General features: G+C 38.9%; 1 protein-coding gene across 1 annotated transcript in view; it reads right to left on the bottom strand.

Moving 5' to 3' along the window:
* LOC120861268 (A disintegrin and metalloproteinase with thrombospondin motifs 20-like) overlaps nt 1-25444 on the bottom strand; it is a 204904-nt gene that overhangs the window by 19386 nt on the left and 160074 nt on the right. Inside the window, exons 32-37 of the mRNA XM_040236892.1 lie at nt 18749-18949; nt 15873-16002; nt 15567-15661; nt 15385-15479; nt 14720-14853; nt 6721-6812 (exon numbers count right to left, since the gene is read on the bottom strand). Coding sequence (XP_040092826.1) covers nt 6721-6812; nt 14720-14853; nt 15385-15479; nt 15567-15661; nt 15873-16002; nt 18749-18949 — 747 coding nt within the window. The remainder of the gene's footprint in view (nt 1-6720; nt 6813-14719; nt 14854-15384; nt 15480-15566; nt 15662-15872; nt 16003-18748; nt 18950-25444) is intronic.

Raw genomic sequence — 25444 nt, 5'->3', positions numbered from 1 at the left:
TCCACCTGTCAATGCAGGAAAAGCAAGAGACACAGGGGATGGGTTTGATCAGGTCAGGAAGATACCCTGGAGGAGGAAATGGCAACCAACTCCAGTATTCTTGCCAGGAAAATCCCAAAGACAAAGCAGCCTGGTGGGCTACAGTCCGTAGGGGTCACAAAGAGTCAGACACGACTGAACACACACACACAACATTTATGATAAAACCACTTAACTTAGGAATAGAAGGGCACTTCTTCAAATTGATCAAAGGCATCTACAAAACACTCACAACTAACACAATAAATGATAAAGGACTTAATGCTTTTCCTCTGCAATCAAGACTAAGACAAGGATGTCCACTGTAGCCACTTCTATTCAACAGTATACTGAAAGTTTTAGACAGTGCAATGAGGCAAGATAAAGAAATAAAAAAAATATATCCAGACTGCAAAGGAAGAAGTAAAACTATTTGTAGATAACATTCCTCTGTATACAGAAAATCCTAAGGAATCCAACGAAAAATTATTACAACTAATAAATGAATTTAGCAGGCTTGCAGATTACAAGATCAATTTACAAAAATATGGACAAAAATTAGTGATTTACTGAGGGCTCAGATTTTGCAGAGTGTCTCCTTACTGGAAAACGCTCTCTGACAAAAGTCTTTTTTACCTCAAACTGGAATCTTCTGTCTCATTAATATCTCCTTAAGTAAGTAAGGCTTTTTGGCTAAGATTAAGTGGTGGCTCAGACGGAAAGCGTCTGTCTACAATGTGGGAGACCTGGGTTCGATCCCTGGGTTGGGAAGTTCCCTGGAGAAGGAAACGGCAGCCCAATCCAGTACTCTTGCCTAGAAAATCCCATGGATAGAGGAGCCTAGTGTCCATGGGGTCGCAAAGAGTTGGACACGACTGAGTGACTTCACTTTTTTTTCACTTTTTAAGTAACACGTACTGATGCCATTGCTGTCTCATGGCACTCTCTACATATTTAATGAAAGTTAATCATAACCTCTCTCTCTTTTCCTGGCTACCTTCTTCATTTTCTTTACAAAACATGACTTAAACCTTCCCCTCTTTTCCCCTGATTCTACTCCTAGATAGATTAAAATTTTATCTTTCTCAGACAGAAAATGTTAAATAAATATATTTCAGTGTCAAGCGCAAATAAATCTTTTGGTCTCAACATTGTGTTTCGGTACCTTACAATTATACTGGGCAGTTTAGACATTACGACATGGTCTACATGAGTCATATTGAACTCATGGTGGTTGAATAAAAAAACCTAAGTCACTTTCATATCACTGTGCTGTGTGCTGTGCTTAGTCGCTCAGTCTTGTCTGACTCTTTGCAACCCCATGGACTGTAGCCAGCCAGGCTCCTCTGACCATGGGATTTTTCACGCAGGAATACCAGAGTGGGTTGCTATGTCCTCCTCCAGGGGATCTTCCCAATCCAGGGATCAAACCCAGGTCTCCCACATTGCAGGTGGATTTTTTACCTACTGAGCCAGCAGGAAAGCCTAAGAATACTGGAGTGTGTAGCCTGTCCCTCCTTCAGGGGAACTTTTTGACCCAGGAATTAAACCTGGGTCTCCTGCACTGTAGATGGATTCTTGACCAGATGAACTACCAGTTCAGTTCAGTTCAGTCATTCAGTCATGTCCAAGTCTTTGCGACCCCATGGACTGCAGCACATCAGGCTTCTCTGTCTGGCACCAACTCCTGGAGCCTGCTCAAACTCATGTTTTCATTGAGTTGGTGATGATAACCAACCATCTCATCCTCTGTCATTTCCTTTTCCTCCTGCCTCAGTCTTTCCCAGAATCAGGGTCTTTTCCAACGAGTCAGCTCTTCCCATCAGGTGGCCAAAGTATTGGAGCTTCAGCTTCAGCCCTAGTCCTTCCAATGAATATTCAGGACTGATTTCCTTTAGGAACCCCCAGGGAATCTGACTATGAAGGTCAGTGGGATTTGACTACAGAACTTCCACAGGACTGGGGAAACAGACTCTTGGAGGGCACAAGCCAAACCTTATGTGCACCAGGACCCAGGAAAAAGGAACAGTGACCCCACAAGAGACTAAGCCAGACTTGCCTGTGAGTGCCCTGGAGTAGCCAGTGAAGGTGTGGATCGACAGTGGCTTGCCATGGGGTCGGGGCACTGAATACAACAGCCCTGGCATAAGTCCTTTTGAAGGAGGTCACCATTATTGCCATTTGGTTTAGCTGCTAAGTTGTGTCCGACTCTTGCAACCCCATGGACTGTAGCCTGACAGGCTCCTGTCAGGACTTTTTACTGACTGAGCTAATAGAACCCCATTACTGTACCATAGTTTGGCCTCAGGCCAAACTACAGGCAGGGAACACAGCCTCATCCATCAACAGAAAATTGGGTTAAAGATTTACTGAGCATTCCACCTATCAGAGCAAGACCCAGATTCCTCCACAGCCATTCCCTCCAATCGGGAAGTTACCACAAGCCTCTTATCCTTATGGAAACCACAATCACAGAAAACTAACCAAGCCGATCCCTTGGATCACAGTGCTGACCAACTCAATGAAACTGTGAGCCATGTCATGGAGGGCCACCCAAGACAGATGGGTCATGAGAGAGAGTACTGAGGAAACATGGTCCACTGGAGAACGGAATGGCAAACCACTTCAGTATTCTTGCCTTGAGAAACCCAGGAACAGTGTGAAAAGGCAAAAATATATGACACTGAAAGATGAACTCCCCAGGCAAGTAGGTACCCAATATGCTACTGGAGAAGAGTGGAGAAATAGCTCCAGAAAGAATGAAGAGGCTAAGCCAAAGTGAAAACAATGCCCAGTTGTGGATGTGACTGGTGATGGAAGTAAAGTCCACTACTATAAAGAGCAATATTGCATAGGAACCTGGAATGGAAGGCCCATGAATCAAGGTAAACTGGAAGTGATCAAACAGGAGATGGCAAGAGTAAACATCAATTTTTTTAGGAATTGGCGAACTAAAATGGATTCCAGACGAGCTACTTCAAATCCTAAAAGTTGATGCTATTAAAGTGCAGCACTAAATATGCCAGCAAATTTGGAAAACTCAGCAGTGGCCATAGGACTGGAAAAGGTCAGTTTTCATTCCAATCCCAAAGATAGGCAATGCCAAAGAATGTTCATGTCTTTGTGCTGACATCCAGTCATATCCACAACTGGGCATTGTTTTCACTTTGGCTCAGGCTCTTCATTCTTTCTGGAGCTATTTCTCCACTCTTCTCCAGTAGCATATTGGGTACCTACTTGCCTGGGGAGTTCATCTTTCAGTGTCATATATTTTTGCCTTTTCACACTGTTCATGGGTTTCTCAAGGCAAGAATACTGAAGTGGTTTGCCATTCCCTTCTCCAGTGGACCACATTTCCTCAACACACAACTGCACTCATCTCACACACAAGCAAAGTAATACTCAAAATTCTCTAAGTTAGGCTACAACACATGTGAATCAAGAACTTCCAGATGTTCAAGCTGAATTTAGAAAAGGCAGAGGAACCAGAGATCGAATTGTCAACATACGTTGGACCCTAGAAAAGATAAGAGAATTCCAGAAGAACATCTCAGTTCAGTCACTTAGTCATGTCCAACACTTTGCAACCCCATGGACTACAGCTCTCCAGGCCTCCCTGTCTACAATTAACTCCTGGAGTTTTCACAAAACTTGTGATCTGGGCACTTCCTTTGCCTAGATTTGTGCTTGTACAGTACTGAATGCATTTTTGTGGGGAAAGAAAATGAACACAGACCACATCTTCATTAAATACAGTGGAAGATGGATAATTAGTATTACAAAAGATGCTCTTTTCAACCACTTACTCAGTAAAGAAATTTTCCTGCTTGGTATCTGGCATTTGTGTTTCTCTACAACCATAAAATCAAAACTTTTATTTGTAATTTTCTTTGTACAGTATGCCAAATCAATATCAGTTCAGTCCCTCAGTCATGTCCAACTCCTTGCTACCCCATTGACTGCAGCAAGCCAGGCTTCCCTGTCGATCACCAACTTCTGGAGCTTACTCAAACTCAGGCCCATCAAGTCAGTGACGTCATCCAACCATCTCATCCTCTGTCGTCCTCTTTTCCTGCCTTCAATCTTTCCCAGCATCAGGGTATTTTCTAGTGAGTCAATTCTTTGCATCAGGTGGCCAAAGTATTGGAGTTTCAGCTTCAGCATCAGCCCTTCCAATGAATATTCAGGATTGATTTTCTTTAGGGTAGACTTATTGGATCTCCTTGCAGTCCAAGGGAATCTCAAGAGTCTTCTCCAACACTACAGTTCAAAAGCATCAATTCTTCAGCATATAAGTTAAATAAGCAGGGTGACTATACAGCCTTGAAATACTCCTTTCCCGATTTGGAACCAGTCTATTTTTCCAGAAAGGAGTAAGACAAGGTTGCATATTGCCACCCTGCTTCATTAAATTATATATAGAGTACATCATGGAAAATGCCAAGTTGGATGGAGCACAAGCTAGAATCAAGATCGCTGGGAGAAATATCAATAACCTCAGATATGCATATGACACCACCCTTATGGCAGAAAGCAAAGAAGAACTAAGGAGCCTCTTGATGAAAGTGAGAGGATAGTGTAAAAGTTGGTTTAAAGCTCAACCTTCAAAAAACTAAGATCATGGTATCCTGTCCCATCACTTCCTGTCAAATAGATGGAGAAACAATGGAAAACAGTGACAGACTATTTTCTTGGGCTCCAAAATCACTGCAGATGGTGACTGAAGCCATGAAATTAAAAGACACTTGCTCCTTGGAAGAAAAGCTATGACCAACCTAGACAGCATAGTAAAAGGCAGAGACATTACTTTGTTAACAAAGGCCCATTTAATCAAAGCTATGGTTTTTCCAGTAGTCATGTATGGATGTGAGAGTTGGACTATAAGGAAAGCTGAGTGCCAAAGAATTGATGCTTTTGAACCGTGGTGCTGGAGAAGACTCTTGAGAGTCCCTTGAACTGCAAGGAGATCAAACCAGTCAATCCTAAAGGAAATCAGTCCCGAATATTCATTGGAAAGATGGATGCTAAAGATAAAGCTCCAATACTTTGGCCACCTGATTCAAAGAGCTGACTCTTTGAAAAAAACCTTGATGCTGGGAAAGACTGAAGGCAGGAGGAGAAGATGACAGAGGATGAGATAGTTAAATGGCATCACCAACTTGATGGACTTGAATTTAAGCAAGCTCAGGGAGTTGATGATGGACAGGAGAGCCTGGCATGCTTAATTCCATGGGTCACAAAGAGTCAGACACAACTGAGTGACTGAACTGAACTGACTAAAATGAACTGGAATGAGCTACCAGGATAGCCCTCGTATCCCTTTACCAGGTTCTATTTGTATTTCTGGGTCTAAGATTTATATGTTTATCTCAGTTAACTTTTTTTTTTCATACATGCCAAGAATAGCTTTATTCTTAAAAGTCTGTGTTCTTAGTTTAGGTGGATATTTAATCACTTTCTATAATTCAAAATTAAGACCCATAATGCCTCACTTAATCATTGCCTCAAGGAAATGGCAACCCACTCCAGTGTTCTTGCCTGGAAAATCCCAGGGACGGGGGAGCCTGGTGGGCTGCCATCTCTGGGGTTGCACAGAGTCGGACACGACTGAAGTGACTTAGCAGCAGCAGCAGCAACATAGTTTTTGCTAGAATAAGTTGTCATTTTTTTAATTGAATTTATTTTATTATTATTATTATTTTTTTAACTTTACAATATTGTATTGGTTTTGGCAAACATCAACATGAAGCCCCCACGGGTGTACACGTGTTCCCCATCCTGAACTCCCCTCCTACCTCCCTCCCCGTACCATCCCTCTGGGTTAACTTCCATATTCATTTGAGCCTATAGTTCTAGCGACCTCCTTTAAGTGCACTTCTCTAATACAGAAAAAGTCCTCTTTTTTTAAATATTCAGCCTATCTTCCATGCCATTTGATGGAAATTGTGAATACAAAATTCCTAGAAGAGACAATACAAGCAAACTATTGACTACTTGTCTTCAAAATGACATCAATATTATAATTTGTCCTCCTGTGCATAATTTTTTAATTTTCTATAAATCTACCTAATGATGCTATATTCACCTAGCTTTTATCTCTCTGTCTTATTATAAAATATTGCTCGCTCATAACAACTCTATAAAATCCTTTATTAAAAATGAGTACTAAATTTCTTCTAGAAAACACACTTTGTACTAGAAATCTCAAAGGTGACATAAAAAAAATATATGAAGAGAACCCTGGAAAAGAAAGAATAAAACCAAGAAGACATGGAAATGTATTACTTCACAAATAATAGAAAATTATTTTGAGAATGTTACAGGCCCAGGAAGCTAAAATAACTGATGTTGGTAGCAGTGTAATGAAAGTCACATGCTTGTGATGCATTTCTTTACCTTGTAATATATGTCTATTCATTTCTAGGAACTAAGTGGAAAGATTAAAAATAATAAAGCATTGTGGAAGGAGAAACAGGATCTAAACTATTTCAAATTCTTATATTATACCTTTCAAACAAATGCAATATTAGCAAAGATGCTTTTCTTCCAAAGTTTATCTATAAACTTTGCAATAAATTTCATCTAAGAAGTTAGCATTTTCTATTTACTTATGTTTTTTGCGGTACTGTGGTCAAGAAAATAAATGAGGAGAAATATTATTAATTTTTTTCAGTGAGAAAATACTAAACAAATATGAAATACCTGTGGGCATCTGGCAGCACTATAGCAATCTCCAGCTGTGGCAAATGGAACTGCATTTCCAAATATTGTCTGGGCAAAAAGAAGGTCTGTAGCTAGAAAATAATAAATGAAACTCTTCAGCACTAAGACACTGTATTCAAATCTTCACTGAATACAAAGCATACAGTCTTCACATTATATTCTTAAATACATTCATATAATTAATCCAAAACTTTAAGCAAAAATGTTGCACAATTGTCATACATAACATAGATAAGGCTCTCAAATTTTATTTAACATAAAATGTTCATCCCCAAAACTGCCCTAAAAATGGAAGGGACATCTGTAACTAATCCAGATGTTTTAAAAGCTAAATATATGCTCTATTGTATTTTAGATCATAGTGAACATCTAAAACAGATAAAGTGGGGTCAAGGAACAAAATTAGAAGAAGCATTATTTAAAGATAAATAGGTGTGGAGGCATGGGTTGACAGGGGCTTACCATAGGGACAGTGGCACTGGAAGGTCCCCCAGTGTAAACCCCCTTGGAGTTAGCCATTAATCCTGCCATAGAGCCTGTAGACTCCAGGCTGGGTCACCTCAGGCCAAACAACTACCAGGAAAGGAGCACAAACCCACCCATCAGCAGATAATTGAATTAAAGCTTCACTGAGCAAGGCCCTGCCCACCAGAGCAAGACCCAGTTTTTACTATCACCATCCCCTCCCATCAAGAAGCTTACACAAGCTTCTTAGCCTCATCCATCAAAGGGCAAACAAGAAGAAGCAAGAAGAAGCATAGTCTCAAAGCAGCTAAAACAAAACCACATTACATAAAGTTAATCACGATGAAAATGCATAAAATTACGTCCCGGATGAAGGGACAAGATAAAACCCTAGAAAAACAAGCAAATGAAATGGAGATAGGCAACCTTCCAGAAAAAGAATTCAGAATAATGGTAGTGAAGATGATCCAGGATCTTGGGAAAAGAATGGAGGCAAAGATTGAGAAGATGAATGAAATGCTTAGCAAAGACCTAGAACTAAAGACCAAACAAACAGAGATAAATGGTACACTAGAAGGAATCAACAGCAGAATAACCGAGGCAGAAGAACGGACAAATGACTTGGAGGACAGAATGGTGGAAATCTCTGCCACAGAACAAAATACAGAAAAAAGAATGAACAGAAATGAAGACAGACTAAGAGACCTCGGGGACAACATTAAATACAGCAATATTTGCATTATAGGAGTCCCTGAAGGAGAAGAGAGAGAGAGAGGACCTGAGAAAATATTTGAAGAGATAATAGCTGAAAAATTCCTGAACATGGGAAAGGAAATAGTCAACCAAGTCCAGGAAGCATGGAGAGTTCCAGGAAGGAGAACCCAAGGAGGAACACACCAAGACACATACTAAAGATAAATAGGGAGTTCCACTGGCTAGCACTCAGTGCTTTCACTGCTCAAGGGCCCAGGTTCAATCCCTGGTCCAGGAACTGAGATTCCACAAACTGTGTGGTGTGACCAAAAAAACAAACAAATTTTAAAAAAGATAAATTATGACAAAGCAATATGCAAGTGCTTATAGAGAGTACACATATCAGTTCATTTAGGGAATTCAAAAACACCCAGCTAAAAAATGTGCTACTTCTTTGATTTCTTATATTATTACATTATATTATTATCTCATTTCTATTTTATTTTTGCTAATGGTGTTAACAAAATTTCTTGTTTGGCAAAAATGCTGGGGATTCTATATAAAGTTTCAAAAAAATAGAGATCTTGGCTCAGAAATAGGAGAAACCCTGAAGATAAGCTGGACCAATCACTTTTTGATGCTTAAACCACTTAAATAATATTCCAGCTAATGTTCATTCAGTCAGTGGCTTTCACTTCTGCTAATGATGTTTCAAATACTTTTCAAGAAGACTGCAAGACCACTGCATGCCCCGGTGATGACACCAGTCCCCCTGGAGGCAATCATCAAAGGTAGCATTTCTGGAAATATTTATCATATCTCTAAGAGTAGTTTCCAAACCCAGGAGGCCTTCCGTGGTGTGCCAGGTCAGCTTGTAACCAATCATGAGAACAAGTTTGGTGTGTCTTTTCCTATCTGCATGCAAAATGAGCTCGTGTTGGTAGCTTAAAATTGATCATGGTGGGAATATATACATCAAGAAACTGAAAAATAATACAAATCAAACTTTTTTCCTGGTTAAGAGTTGACTGTTAAACATTTACCCATTGCTTACGCATGGCACTTAGGGTTAGGCTGAGGCAAACAGACACAATTTTCAAATCATCCTTTGCAATGGTCTCCTACACCATTACCTGGATAACTCCAAAACAGCTTTCACTTAAAGAGTCCAAAGAAAGCTGAAAGCTGAAGAATTGATGCTTCTCAACTGTGGTGTCGGAGAAGACTCTGCAGAGTCTGTTGGACTGCAAGGAGATCAAACTAGTCAATCCTAAAAGAAATAAATCCTGAATATTCAATGGAGGGACTGATGCTGAGGCTGAAGCGCCAATATTCAGCCACCTAATGCGAAGAACTGACTCACTGAAAAAGATGCTGATGCTGGGAAAGATTGAAGGCAGGAGGAGAAGGGGACAACAGAGGACAAGACGGTTGGATGGCATCAACAACTCAATGAACATGAGCTTGAGCAAGCTCCAGAAAGTGAAGGACAGGAAAGTCTGGCATGCTGCAGTCCATGGGGCTAAGAGTCAGACACAACTGACTGAACAATTACAGGTCACAAGCTAAATGCAATTATCCTTTCATGACACAATTAACATTTCATGCCACAGATCCCCATATTCTGTCTGTTAGAAAATCACAGAGTGTGCCTCTTTAATATTCCTCTCAGGTTCTCGGGCTCTCTGTCTTAAACCTTGTCCTTAATAATTTAGACCCTCATCGCTTTCTATCTGAACTATTATATTATTAATAATATTAGCTTTCTAATCATCTTCATGGATAAAATTTGTTTTCCCTCCAATTAAGTCTGTTTCCTCCTTTGCTTATACTTTTACCCCAAAGGTCCTCATAACTTAAAAGAAAAAAAAAAGATAAATTCAATTTATAGTTTAGTATACATTGTTATTTATGATCTTCTTTCTGGGAAATTCTTTAACAAACTGCTACCAGCATCCACTCAATTTTTGCTTAGGCAAAATTGAATGACTTAATCTCTGATGGAACCAAGATGCTTCACCATTCCATGCTACGTTCAAGATGTCTCTGCCTCCTGAAACTCCATTTTCTCTCTTTGGTTAATACAAATTTATTTATTTATTTTCAATTTTAATTTTTTTACTTTACAATACTGTATTGGTTTTGCCATACATTGACATGAATCCATCACAGGTGTACAAATTTAGCTACAAGATTTCCTCAAGATAGCTTCTAGAGGAAAGTTGACCCATTCAGCAAATATTTCTTTAGAACATATTATGTATTGGGCATTATTATAAGTACTACAAGTGAATGAAACAGGGCCTGATGGACTCTGAGTGCTACCAGAGAGAGAGGTAAGTAACAGGGTAGATACTATCATATGTTACAGGTGATTATTGCTATAGGAAAAAAAAATAACCAGGAAAAGCACATGGGGGAAGGAAGTTTAAGCATGGAGAGGGTCTAGGATGCATTCATTGGGAAAGTATATTTAAGCAGAGACCCAAAAAATATTAAGTGGTAAATCCAACATATAACTGTGGGACAGTCATTCTAGGCAGATAGAACAGAAAGTGCAAAGGCTTTAAGGAGGTACGGGGTAGATGCTTGATGTATTCAAGGAACAGCAAAGGGACAAGTGTGTCTGAAGCAGTTCATGGATGGGAGGAATGTGGAGGGAAGGAGCAGAAAAATAATGGGTTGGGAAGGCCATGTTGAGTTTTACTGGCCACTGGCAAGGTTTTCATTTTATGAGTTAGATGGGAGATGTTTGGAGAGTTTTGAGCAAAGGTTGGAGTTGTTAAAAAGATGAAATGAGATCATGTGTGAGGCATGACATGGCTTGCTTTATGGATCACTCTGGCTTCTCTGCTGAGAAGAGAATCTAGGTCAGGAGTAGGAGGAAAGGTGAAAAGGAACTTGGGCGCTACCAGAGTAAACAGGGATGCCACTGCATAGGTAAAATAATTCAGGTGGAAAAAAATAATATTGACTTCTATCAAGGTGGTAGCTACTGAGGTAATGTCAAAGTGGGACTTGGTGTGTGTCTTAGCTCAAGCTGCCCTAACAAACTCATAGACTGGGTGTCTTAACAGAAACTTATTTCTCCCAGTTCTAGAACCTAAGATCAGGTGCCAACATCATCAGGGTCTGATGAAAGGCCCCTATTTGGCTTGTAGAACTTGGTAATGGATGGCATGCAAGTATGAGAGAAAGGGGGGAGTTAAAGATGTTGCTGTTTCAACATGAGTAACTGGAAGATTATAGTTGCCATATATTGAAATGGTGAAAATTAGGGGTAGAAGGAGTTTTTGTGAAGAAACATTGAAAGTTGAGTTGTGGATACATTGCCAGGTACCTATTAGATGTAGGTATGCTGAGAAGGGAGTTTAATCTTGAAATTCAGGGCAGCAGTCCAAATTGGAGCTATACATTTGGGACTGTCATTTAACAGATGGTATTTGAAATCTGTAAGTTGAAAGAGACCTCTAAGGAAATGATGGAGTCCTGAATTTCTTCAATACTCATTGCTGTAGAAGATAAAGAACCAAGTTGAGAAACAGTGAGGAAAATGGAAGAAAGAGGGACCAAGACAGGCACCAAATGATGAGCGTGTGGACTCCTGGAAGCCAAATGCTGCTGATGGATCAAGTGAAATAAAAACCAAGAATTTGTCATTGGATTTAGAGAAATGGAGGGAAAACGGGTGATGTAAGAGAGAAAGGAAAGCTTGCTGAAATAATGTTCTGGAGTTGGTTCAAAGCAAGAAACCCAGAGCACAAGTAGAGAGGGCTGCCTCAGACGGAAGCAGGAACAGTTCACCCACAGTAACCAGGAGAGGAGGCAGAGTCTATAGGTCAAGGTTTAGGTGGGCTAATAGTTGTGATGTTACCAAAAGTGGGGTCCAACTGCTTGCCACTCTAAAGCCAATCAAGAGTCAGAAAGCGAAGTCACTCAGTCGTGTCTGACTCTTTGTGACCCCATGAACTGTAGCCCACCAGGCTCCTCCGTCCATGGGATTTTCCAGGCGAGAATATTGGAGTGGGTTGCCATTTCCTTCTCCAGGGGATCTTCCTGACCCAGGGACTGAACCCAGGTCTCCTGCACTGCAGGCAGATTCTTTACCTTCTGAGCCACCAGGGAAGCCCCAATAAAGAGTCAAGGGTGGTGAAACGGAAAGGCTGCTTTATTTCAGAGGCCAGCAACCAGAGGACTGGGCAGGCTCCTATCCACAAGCCAGTTCCCCCACCACTGACAGTCAGTGGGCAAAAGCTTTTATAGACAGAGGGAGGGGGCTACATGCAAAAACAGCACAGTCAGCTCTGAGAGTCACCTTGGAATTAGTCGTGCAGTAGTCTGATCAGAGTCATCCTGATTGCTTTAAGTACAGTTAGTCTTTAGTTCCAGGCTTTCCAGGTAGCGCTAGTGGTAAAGAACCAGCCTGACAAGGCAGGAGACATAAGAAACTCGGGTTGGGTCCCTGGGTCAAGAGCATCCCGTGAAGGAGGAAATGGTAACCCACTCCAGTGTTCTTGCATGGAAAATTCCATAGACAGAGGAGCCGGAGGTCTATAGTCTGTGGGGTCACAAAGAGTCAGACACAACTGAAGCACCATGCACACACACACAGTCTTTAGTTCCAGGATCAGTTTCTTCCCATTTCTTTGAGGCCAGCTCTCAAAATTGTGGCAGCTTATGTCACAGCTACAGTCTGATGATCATCGTGTAGTTATCTTCTTCAACCTGGTGGGAGTTTCAGTATCTATAAGACAGCTCAAAGGATATGGCTCAGAATATTATCTATAGCCCTAGGGGAGGAACTAAAGATCCTTGACCTTGCCTAATGACTATTGGTCTCCTTTGACTGTTTTCCTTTGTTTCTGCATTTTCTCACTTCTATGATTAAACTTATTCTTTGGCTAAAGTTTCTCTACAGACAGAAGGCAGGCTGAGGACATGAAGGGCAAGAACCATAGGATCCTGCACCATTTCAGTGGTAGTTTGCAGAAATTCCATTCTTGGTGTTCTTAGTTTCTCAGTGAGAGAGGAAACAAGATCATCAGCAATAAGGGACTAGAGTGGAGGTATTAGAAATTTTAGAAGCTTGAAGCTGGAGAAGAAGCTGTGAGTTAGACATTGAAAGGAGTGGAGGGGGAATGGAGTAGGGTCCATGCAAGCTCAGGAGTCAGCATTTAAAGTAAATCAGTCAGGAGGCCTGTGTATTATTTGCCACACACACATTTCATGGTGCAGATGCAGAGCAGGTGAAAGGTTTAACTTAATCAAGACTGGAGTTTTGGCACACAAGTTTCAGGAAGGACAATGAAAGCAAGTGGAAAGTGTATACATTTAATATTGTATCTTCAGAGCCCAGCCCAATGCCTGGAGAAACGGCAGGTTTGTTAGATAAATGAATGAAAAATAAAAAGTTAACGAACAGCAAATAAGTTCCTAATTGTCCATTATTTACTCAGCAATGCTGACACAGCATATATTATTAAATAATAACTTTATTTATAGAGCACTTACTACCTACAGGGAATTTACTAGGTATGTTGCAAGTATTATCTCTTAATTCTATCCAAAAACAAAACATAAATAAATAAAAGAAGGAAAGAAGACATAAAAAGAAAGAAAAAGCTTGAGAGGCATCTTACTTTAGAAATGAGGGGATTTAGGCTTAGAGAACGGAGAAGGCAATGGCACCCCACTCCAGTACTCTTGCCTGGAAAATCCCATGGATGGAGGAGCCTGGTGGGCTGCAGTCCATGGGGTCGCACAGGGTCGGACACGACTGAAGTGACTTAGCAGCAGCAGCAGCAGGCTTAGAGAGAGATGCCCAAGGTCACAGACTAGTAACCAGATGAAGAGAGCTTACACTCAGGAGTCTAACTTCAGTTTACGATCATATCCAAAGCAGCGTAATCCTTCCTCACTATAGTAACAGTGGGTGTTTAGCAAATGGTAGCCACTATTACTGACAATAATAGTTCACCATCATATGACTGCAAGTTAGAGATTATGTATTCATGCATTCACAGTCTCAACATTTTTTTGTTTCTTTTTATGATTTAGGCACTATGCTAGGCTTTGGTGATTTAATTTTGATTGAGAGTTTCTGCTTCTGAAATGAACTTATTTGCCTTTTCATGTCACTATGTAATATCCAGGAGGGTAGACTGTCTGATGGTCAGTATATGTGAGGGTTCATAAATAAACTTTACTGTCCTGTAAATTGATTCCTAGAAAGGCAGCAGGTCCATAATCTGGAATTGTGGGTGGGAGGGACTTTAACTCTGCAATGCCAGTTACTAACTCGAAGAAGTGGGGCAAGTCACTTAATTCTGTAAGTGCATCTTAATTTTATCACTTGCAACAATATGATGAAATACTGCCTTATCTAGTATAAGGTTGTTAAAAAAAATCAAAGGAGACAAAGTATAAGAAAATATTAGACAAACTGTCACCTGAAACTAATGTTAATTATTACTTTAAACCTTTGCAGAAAGCTTATGCAACTACATTTAAAATATTGATTTCCTCATTTTTAATGTAATTTGGAATTTTAGGGTAGAGGATTATATCTCGGAAGGGCAATATCTTTATTACAACAGTATCTTTAGTAATAACAGTGTCATTACCACCACATTTTTATTAAGAATCCCCAAGGTCCATATTGTTGCATTGAAGAATGTAGCTAATAACATTTTTTTTTAATTTTTAAGTAACTATTTTACAATGCTAGACCCCAGATACCACATACACCATATAGAATATTGTTAAACTTGTATTAGCAAATAAATGTTTCTCATTTTCCAACTAGAGATTCAGTACTTACTTTTAATTTGCATGGAAGTAAGATCAATTCTTATTTTGCTAAAAACAGTGTGTCCAGCAGCCAGATAGTCATTTTTACATTCACAGTCTTGCCTCCTGCTTCCATTAAAAGGACATTCATATGGATTTCGTAGTCTATAACAACATTAGAATATTTTGGTGTTAGGTACAGTTATTAGACCATAATGTAAATAGTAACTTTGGAAGTGGGAGGGAAAAAGAAACCCTCTTCAATATTTTTTGTGTCAACAAGTTAAATGTGAAAGAAGTAAAAATCACTCAAGGTTAACGTACAAAATGATCAATGGGAAATTCAAGACTAGTTTGTAGAAAAATAATTCAGCTGTGGTTCTCCTAGCTTTTGTTACCAGAATCAACTTGATTGCTATGAAAACATACACAGGTCTTAAATTGTACCCTCCTCTGTTGTCCCATTGCTCACCCACAGCATCCTTCTTATTCAGTCTTTCTGTGAGTACATGTTAATACCCAAAGTTTGATTACTGAACAGGCATGGGCAACATCTGGCTTATGTCCTAATATGTTCACCTGTTCTTAAATTACTTGTCCCGCTGCGAGCTATTCAACTACCACTCCAAACTCTGGAACTTCAGTTCTCTTGATGGACCATAAATATGCACAGAGAAGGCAAAATACAGCTCATACCTAAAACCATACACTTCAGAAAAGTTGTCTTCTTCACCTTTGACCAATGATATATATTCCTTAGGGTTCTGCAAGTGCATGCCAGCACAATAGATCTAAAGGGAAAAGGCAAAGATCTAGAAGAGCTTGTTTCAAAGTCAATGGTCAATGTTAAAATCAAATAAGAATTGTTTACATAATACCTTTGTTATTCTTCCTTTAATGTTAAGGTAATAGTCACCATCCTTGGTAATATTGTTTTTCACTTGTATTTCTTTACAGCTGGTAAAAGTTTTACCTTCAAGGACAAGTGAGTACAACTTATCAACAATGAACATATTACAGACACAACATGAATTTAACTTAATTATACCAATATTGTTATACTCTGAAAAAAGAAACCTTCATTTTGTGGAGTGTATGACTACTCTAAATATTTTTTTCAAATTTTAGTTAAAACTTCTTTAGAGCACTTAGTTTCTAAATAGATTTTTGAAGTCTTTACTTACAGTCACTGACATAACATTTCTTTTGAGCATCTGGTTTTAAATGCTTTAAACATAAATCACTGGACAGACCATTATCAGCCATGCATTCCACTCTTCTCTCCATCATCCCAACTCCACAAGTCACAGAGCACTGTAAATAGAGTAAAATTGGAAGATGAACTAATAAGACAGATAATAAGGCCAGTAAATATACATCTCCTCCTCCCTGACTAGGTCCTTTTAGAACAAACTGATGCTTCAGCCTCCCAGGAGGCTGAAGAGTCACAGGTGGGATAAATCCTTAAGAGACTGAATCTATTCTTTCTCAGTTACTGACTTCTTTCCCTTCATTTTGTTTAGTTATCTCAGCAGTATGTTGTAAATACTTGATAAATATGATTTAATGATGGTCATTCAAACTCCTGAGTTTTTACTCAGTGATACATGTTAAGTTTTCATAGCAATATTTACCTTCTTTTTATCAATTAAATTATACAGTGGAAGTGAGAAATAGATTTAAAGGACTAGATCTGAGAGATAGAGTGCCTGATGAACTATGGACAAAGGTTCATGACATTATACAGGAGACAGGGATCAAGACCATCCTCATGGAAAAGAAATGCAAAGAAGCAAAATGGCTGTCTGGGGAGGCCTTACAAATAGCTGTGAAAGGAAGAGAAGTGAAAAGCAAAGGAGAAAAGGAAAGGTATAAGCATCTGAATGCAGAGTTCCAAAGAACAGCAAGGAGAGATAAGAAAGCCTTTCTCAGCAATCAATGCAGAGAAATAGAGGAAAACAACAGAATGGGAAAGACTAGAGATCTCTTCAAGAAAACTAGAGATACCAAGGGAACATTTCATGCAAAGATGGGCTCAATAAAGGACAGAAATGGTCTGGACCTAACAGAAGCAGAAGATATTAAGAGGTGACAAGAATAAACAGAAGAATTGTACAAAAAGATCTTCACAACCCAGATAATCATGACAGTGTGATCACTCACCTAGAGCCAGACATCCTGGAATGTGAAGTCAAGTGAGACTTAGAAAGCATCACTATGAACAAAGCTAGTGGAGGTGATAGAATTCCAGTTGAGCTATTTCAAATCCTGAAAGATGATGCTATGAAAGTGCTGCCCTCAATATGCCAGCAAATTTGGAAAACTCAGCAGTGGCCACAGGACTGGAAAAGGTCAGTTTTCATTCCAATCCCAAAGAAAGGCAATGCCAAAGAATGCTCAAACTACCACACAATTGCATTCATCTCACACGCTAGTAAAGTAATGCTCAAAATTCTCCAAGCCAGGCTTCAGCAATACGTGAACTGTGAACTTCCAGATGTTCAAGCTGGTTTTAGAAAAGGCAGAGGAACCAGAGATCAAATTGACAACATCCACTGGATCATGGAAAAAGCAAGAGAGTTCCAGAAAAACATCTATTTCTGCTTTATTGACTATGCCAAAGCCTTCAACTGTGTGGATCACAAGAAACTGTGGAAAATCCTGAGAGAGATGGGCATACCAGACCACCTGACCTGCCTCCTGAGAAACCGATATGCAGGTCAGGAAGCAACAGTTAGAACTGGACATGGAACAACAGACTGGTTCTAAATAGGAAAAGGAGTACGTCAAGGCTGTATATCGTCACCCTGCTTATTTAACTTATATGCAGAGTACATCATGAGAAACGCTGGGCTGGAAGAAGCACAAGCAGGAATCAAGATTGCTGGGAGAAATATCAATAACCTCAGATATGCAGATGATACCACTCTTATGGCAGAAAGTGAAGAGGAACTAAAAAGCCTCTTGTTGAAAGTGAAAGAGGAGAGTGAAAAAGTTGGCTTAAAGCTCAACATTCAGAATGCTAAGATCATGGCATCTAGTCCCATCACTTCATGGGAAATAGATGAGGAAACAGTGGAAACAGTGTCAGACTTTATTTTCGGGGGGCTCCAAAATCACTGCAGATGCTGATCGCAGCCCTGAAATTAAAAGACTCTTACTCCTTGGAAGAAAAGTTATGACCAACCTAGATAGCATATTATAAAGCAGAGACATTACTTTGCCAACAAAGGTCCGTCTAGCCAAGGCTAAGGTTTTTCCAGTGGTCACGTGAGAGTTGGATTGTAAAGAAAGCTGAGCACCGAAGAATTGATGCTTTTGAACTGTGGTGTTGGAGAAGACTTTTGAGAGTCCCTTGGACTGCAAGGAGATCCAACCAGTCCATTCTAAAGGAGATCAGTCTTGGGTGTTCACTGGAAGGATTTATGCTGAAGCTGAAACTCTAATACTTAGGCCACCTCATGCGAAGAACTGACTCATTGGAAAAGACCCTGATGCTGGGAGGGATTGAGGGCAAGAGGAGAAGGGGATGACAGAGGATGAGATGGCTGGATGGCATCACTGACTCAATGGACATGATTTTGAGTAAACTCTCGGAGTTGGAGATAGACAGGGAGGCCTGGCGTGCTGCGATTCATGGGGTCACGAAGAGTCGGATACGACTGAGCGACTGAACTGAACTGAACATGTAAGTTTGCATAGCAATATTTACCTGCTTTCTGTCAATTAAATTGGAAATGGAACAGGGTACAAATAACCTATATTACTTATATGTTAAATTTATTTACTTTTTCACTGAATTAAAAAATATTGCTTAAGTATCTGCTCAAAATGCAAGCCACTGTGCCAGGCTCTCTCAGGAACAGACTCAAGGATTAGTTATAAAGCAAATTATAGGAAACATAGAGACTAGATATTTGTACAAATAACTGACATAGTGATTGTTAGAAAATTAGGGTATGATACAACTCTGATATCTAGATTGATGTGCAGATTACCATGCACCCCACAGCTAGAAAATCTCATTCATAAGATTTTAAATTCATAATTAAATACTGACCTTGCTCCATTTTCCAACTTTCCAAGTGGCCATATGCAAACAGGTCCTAAAATTGCATTTGTAAACCTGAGGGGAAGGCAGCACAGGGCATACTCGATAGTCTATAGGCCACAGCTCATGAAGTTTATGTTTCTCCGTAGATTGGACCCCAACGCAATATGTAATCCTTTGTTGATAACTAAATCCACAGTTACCTGCACACTGAAAAATACAATGTTACAAGGGGTGAAGAAGATGCCCTTAAACTTAAGGATTCACAGCTTAGGGTTTCCCCACACAATCCCATTTATTAGCCTCATTTACAGATGGGTAAACAAAGGTTCAGAGACATTAGGCAACTTTCCCAGTAAATGGAAAGGATCCAGATTCAGGACTGACTGTCTATTTGTAGTGCCTATGTTTTTTGCTCGTTTGGGTTCTTTTTTTCTTTGCTTATTTTTCTTGTTGATATTTAAGAATAGCTTAACTGAATGAAAAGTTATCTCCTGATAAGCACAGATCTGGAAAAATGAAACATCAATGGTTCTTAACTGAAATAAAGGGCATTTATTAGTCTTAACATACTTGTAATTCTATATAAGTTTAGCATACATCTATCTTCATACACACAATATGATGTATATTACCATTGCCTAGAATAGGTAAGTGATTTAGATATAAATCAAAGATCCAGAGCAAAAATGGGCAAATAGATTTCTCACTCCAGAAAAAAGAAATAACAAGGAATAGAGTTACCTTCTAACCTAAAACAACAGAAACACCTGGACAAAATATATAAAACAATAGCTCTTAAGACACTGGGTATTAGGCAATAAAGGATAGTGATCCCTGGGAGATGGAAACAAAGTGACCCTGTAATTCCTCCAGCTTACTGCATTGAGAGAGTGCCCAGGTTTTGGAAAAAGGAAAGGGACCCCAATGGGACAGCAGAGTTGACTAGTGAAAACATGTGAGGACACCAACTGAGGCCAAGGTTGGACTGATCAAAAACTCATGAATCACTGTATCTGGCACGCACACAGGACCAGATACAGTGTCAGTTCCCTTCATTCAGACTGTAAAACCTTATATACATGCAGCAATAGGTACTGTATTCAAAAGGGTCTTGTGGCACAGTAGAGGGGAATAGCTAACCCTAGACTAAACAATGCACTGTGCAAGCATGCTAAGTCACTTCAGGCTTGTCTGACTCTTTGTGACCCCATGGACTTAACCCGCCAGGCTCCTCTGTCCATGGGATTCTCCAGGCAAGAATACTGGAGTGGGTTGTCATGGCCTCCTCCAGGGGATCTTCCTGACCCAGGGATCCAACCCAGGTCTCCCGCATTGCAGGCAGATTCTTTACCACCTGAGCCACCAGGGAAGGCCTAAACAATGCTTTGGGATTTTTTAAATGTAAGACCAGAGTCATAACACACCTGTCTCACATTAAAAAACTGTAAGAGCTAGACAAGAAAAGTGCAAACTGCTTACAAACAAAATAACTACATTCTGGAACAAAGTTCAAAATATACATACAGATACAGGAATAAAAACTATCCAGTAGCCAACACTAAAAATCAAAGTTCACAATAAAAAATAACTAGCATGCGAAGTCACTCAGTCGTGTCCGACTCTTTGCGACCCCATAGACTGTAGCTTACCAGGCTCCTCTGTCCATGGGATTTTCCAGGCAATAGTCCTGGAGTGGATTGCCATTTCCTTCTCCAGGGAAAGAGACAGGAAAATATAAACTACGATGAGAAAAATCTATCTATCAAAGAAGACCCTGAGGGGTGAGTGACATCAGTGAAAGTGGCAGAGCAACGATGTCTGAAAATGTTCTCTTCTATAAACGCAGTGAGAAAACTGGCAACACATGAAAATCAACTTTTTCTGAGCTCTGTAAACTAACCAAAGGCTTGCTGCAATCCTGGAAGCATTTATTAAAGAAATAAAGCTAAATCTTGGAAGAAGAGTTTTGTATGTTTTAGGTGCTCTATTTCCATTCCCCCTCTTCAGCCCTATTGTGGCCTTGAAAATCAATACCTCTGCAAACATGGTGAAGAACAAAAGCCTGGAAGCCACCAGAGGAACTGAAATGTCTAAGCCTCATTTCCAGAAAACTATCATTATTTGAACTGTTTGGTGCTTTTCTGAAAGACCTCCCTTGCAAGTCTCTCTTTATTTGACTTTACTCGGCACTTGCCCAGTGCTAGAAGCCTTCTCCTTGGGGGCATTTTTGGACACAATTAAAGGCTATGTTTAACTTTGCAACTTCCACAGGAGGTGGATAAGCAGGCAATCAATGGGCAACCCAAAAAAGCTTAAAAGGAAAAGTTTGGAAAAGAAATGTCCACAGGGCTTTAAAGGCTCCAACAGAGTCATAAACAACTAGGAGGCCATGGACATCCACAAGTTTATCCAGGGCTGTGGCAAACTTAGGAAATAACTGAGAAGTGCCTACACTCTCACTCCTGACTGATGTCATGGTTCTGCATAAGCAGGAAGTAAAGTTAAGGAACAGTTGTCTGTTGGAGGTGCTCACACATTACACAGAGCCCCTTGGCAAAGACTGGAGATTAATGGTTCCAAATAACTCAGAAAATAATTATCCAGTCATAAGTTTAAAACTAAACTAATCACATAGAGACTTTAATGACCACATGTGACAAAGGAAACAGACTTTACAGCTAGTTCAGAAAAGTCACAAACAACAACAAACAGTAGTAAACAAACTATGGGGAGATGGGAGAACATGTGTAGAAATCCATGTAGACCCCTAAACAAGTAAATAGGTTGAATTAATAATCAGAAAATTTCACACAATCAAAAATCCAGGACTAGAGGCTTCATTGGTGAATTGCCCCAAATGTTTAGAGAAGAATTAGCACCAACCCTTCCAAAACACTTCCAAAACACAGAATAGAAAAGAACACTTCCTAATGAGCCCAGTATTTCCCTCATGCCAAAACTAGATGAAGACATATCAAGGGAAAAATACTACAGACCAATATCTCTTATGAATATAAATGCAAAAATGCTCAACAAAACACTAACAAAACAATCCCAGAAGCAAATAAAAAGGATTGTACATCAAGACAAAGTGAGATTTATCCCAGGAATGTAAGATTGTTTCAATATATGAAAATCAATCAGTAGACTACATCATAGGAAGAGACTCATATACAAAGACCATGTATCTCAATAGATGCAGAAAAAGCATTTAACAAAATCTAACACATTTTTATGATATAAACACTAAGCAAACTAGGTATATAAGGACATGATAACAGAATCTACAAAAAAACTTCATAGCTAACATATTTAATTATGAAAATTGAAAGAAAATTTTCCTCCAAAGAGGAAGGTGTCTGTTTTTACCACTTCTACTCAACAGATTTGGAGTTTCTAGCCAGGGAAACTAGACAAGAAAAGAAGTAAAAAGCATCCATATTTAAAGGAAAAAGTAAAACTACCTGAATTTGCAAATGATATACTTCTACATATAGAAAAGTAATCTATACTAAAAAACAAAAAAAGAACTGGCCTCCATAAATGTGTTTTAACATACAAAAATTAATTATATTTCTGCACATTATAAATGGATAAGCAGAAAATGAAGAGTACAATTCCATTTTCAGAACATAAAAAATTAATAAAATTCTTAGGAACAAAATTAACCACAGAAGTGTAAGGTCTGCACAATGAAAATTATAAACTTTAAAACATCCTTGAAAAAAATTAAGTCCTAAATAAATGGAAAGGTCATGTTCATGGATTAGAAGACACAGTTAAGATGGTAATATTCCTCAACTTGATAATGAGTCAGTGATGCTGAAGTGTACATACAATGTGACAAGCTCATCCTAAAATTTACATAGGAATGTAAGGGACACAGCATAAGCAAATAATCTTGAAAAAGAAAAGCAAAATTTGTTCCCTCCAGTTCCTGATTTCAAAACTTACAATAAAACTACCTTACTATAAAATCATGATTATGTGGAACCAATATAAGGACAGACACATAAGTCAGGTAACTGAATTGAGAGTTCAGAAATAACTCTTGAATAACAGATAATTCAATGCAGAAAGAATAATTTTTCCAAAAATTGTGTTGAAATATCTGGATAGCCACATGCAAAAGGATAAAGTTGGATTCCACTTTACATCATATACAAAAATATAATACAAAGTGGATCACAGACCTAAATGTAACAGCTAAAGTTATAAAATTCTTAGAAAAAAATATAAGCTTTGTAATCTTATTTTCTTAGATAAGATACCTAAAGTATAAGTGAACAAAAATGAATATGACATCATCAAATTAAATATATTTGTATGTAAAAAGATACTAAGGAAATGAAAACACAGGATTAAAATTTACAACTGACATCACAGAAATACAAGTATCATAAAAGATTATTGCAAACAATTATATACCAACTAATTAGACAACCTAGAAGACATGGATGGATAAATGGATAAATTTCTAGAAACGTACAGTCTCCCAAAACTGAACCAGGAAAACACAAAATATATGAACAGACTCATTACCAGTAGTGCAATTATATCAGTAGTAAAGCAACTCTTAAAAAACAACAATCCAGGACCAGACTGCTTCACAGGTAAATCCTATCAAACATTTAGAGAAAAGTTAACATCTATCTATTCAAAATATCCCCCAAAATTGATGAAGGAACACTTTTCAATTCATTCTACAAGGCCAGCATTACCTTGATACCAAAACTTACAAAAACTAGACAAATAATCACACACACAAACACACACACACATACATACACACAAATACAGATCAATATCACTGATGAACACAGATGTAAAAATCCTCAACAAAATATTAGCAAACCAAATTCAAGTGGAGTTTAGTCCAGGGATACAAGGCTGTTTCAATATCCACTAGTCAACATTCATGATACACCACATTAAGAAAATGAAGGATAAAAATCATATGATTATCTTAATAGTACAGGCAACATACCTAAATATATTAATGATAAAAATTATATATGATAAACCCATAACTAACATCACACGTAATGATGAAAAGTTGAAAACTTTTCCTCTAATAACAGGAACAAGTCAAGAATCCCCACTCATCACTTTTATTCAACATAGTTTTAGAAGTTATAACCATAGTGGTCAGAAAAAAAAAAAAAAAAGACAAAAGGCATTCAAATTGGAAAGGAAGAAGTAAAATTTTCACCATTTGCAGAGGACAAGATATTATACATAGAAAACTCTGAAGACGTCACCAAAAAAGCTATTAGAACTAATAAATAAATTCAGTAAAGTTGTGGAATACAAAATAAATGTACAGAAATCTATTGCATTTCTATACATTAATAATGGACTGTCATAAAGAGAAAACCAATTTTAGTTCCATTTATGCTGCTAAGTCACTTCAGTCGTGTCCAACTCTGTGCGACCCCATAGACGGCAGCCCACCAGGCTCCCCCGTCCTTGGGATTCTTGCCATTTCCTTCTCCAATGCTTGAAAGTGAAAAGTGAAAGTGAAGTCGCTCAGTTGTGTCTGACTCTCCGAAACCCCATGGACTGCAGCTTACCAGGCTCCTCTGTCCATGGGATTTTCCAGGCAAGGGTACTGGAGTGGGGTGCCATTGCCTTCTCCGACACATATGCTACTTCTACCCATTTCCCTTGTTTTCTACAGAACCGGTCTAATTGTAAAACTGTATTATACTTAAGAGTCCCTCCAATCGGCTACCAACACCATCCTCCAATGGATACCGTGGCCATGCAGTATCACATAGGAAGACCAGGTGTGTCTTCTTTAAGTCCTGGGGATCAAATCTATCCCAGTTTTTCAGGATACAGTTCAAAGGAGTGAGGCTGGAATTGTTAGCTCCCGTCTTGTCCTTAAGAATCCCGGACAAGCCCCCAAGATGAAGGTTGTTGCTGAATCCCACAAAGACGCCGGGATTCTTGGCCTCCAGAGGAGAAGAATTCAATCAGGGGCCAGAGACGAGGCTTGATCACTCAGAGTTTTTGTGTAATAAAGTTCTATTAAAGTATAAAGGAGATAGAGAAAACTTCTGACATAGGCATCAGAAGGGGGCAGAAAGAGTACCCATTCCATTTATAGCCTCCTTTAAAAGAATAAAATATCTAGGACTACATTTAACCAGTAAAGTGAAAGACTTGTACTTTGCAAACTATAAAACATTGGTGAAATAAGCAGAATAAGACACATATAAACAGAAAGATATAACAGGTGCATTTGGACTGGAAGAACTAATATGTTAAAGTGTCCCTACTACACAAAGCCATCTACAGATGTAATGCAATCCCTATCAAAATATCAGTGGAATTTTTCACAGAAGTAGAACACAGAATCCTAAAATTTGAATTGAATCATTAAATGCCTGGAATAGCTATAGCAATCTTGAGGAAAAAAAAAAAGTTGGAGGTATCAAACTCTGCTTTCAAACTATATTATAAAGCTATCGTAATCAAAACTCTATCAATACAGAATTGTAAAGTAAAAATTAAAAAAAAAAACTCTATGATACTGACATAAAAACAGACACATACATGAATGGTACAGAACAGAAAGCCCCCAGATAAATTTATGCTTATGTGATCAATCAAACAACAAAAAAGCTAAGAATATACAACGGAGAATAGACAGTCTTATCAATAAATGGCATTGGGGAAACTGGACAGCTACATGCA

The sequence above is a fragment of the Oryx dammah genome, unplaced genomic scaffold (assembly GCF_014754425.2).
Source record: "Oryx dammah isolate SB20612 unplaced genomic scaffold, SCBI_Odam_1.1 HiC_scaffold_11232, whole genome shotgun sequence".
NCBI lineage: Eukaryota > Metazoa > Chordata > Mammalia > Artiodactyla > Bovidae > Oryx > Oryx dammah.
The sequence above is the reverse complement of the archived record's forward strand: the minus strand, read 5'-3'. Positions and strand labels throughout refer to the sequence as shown.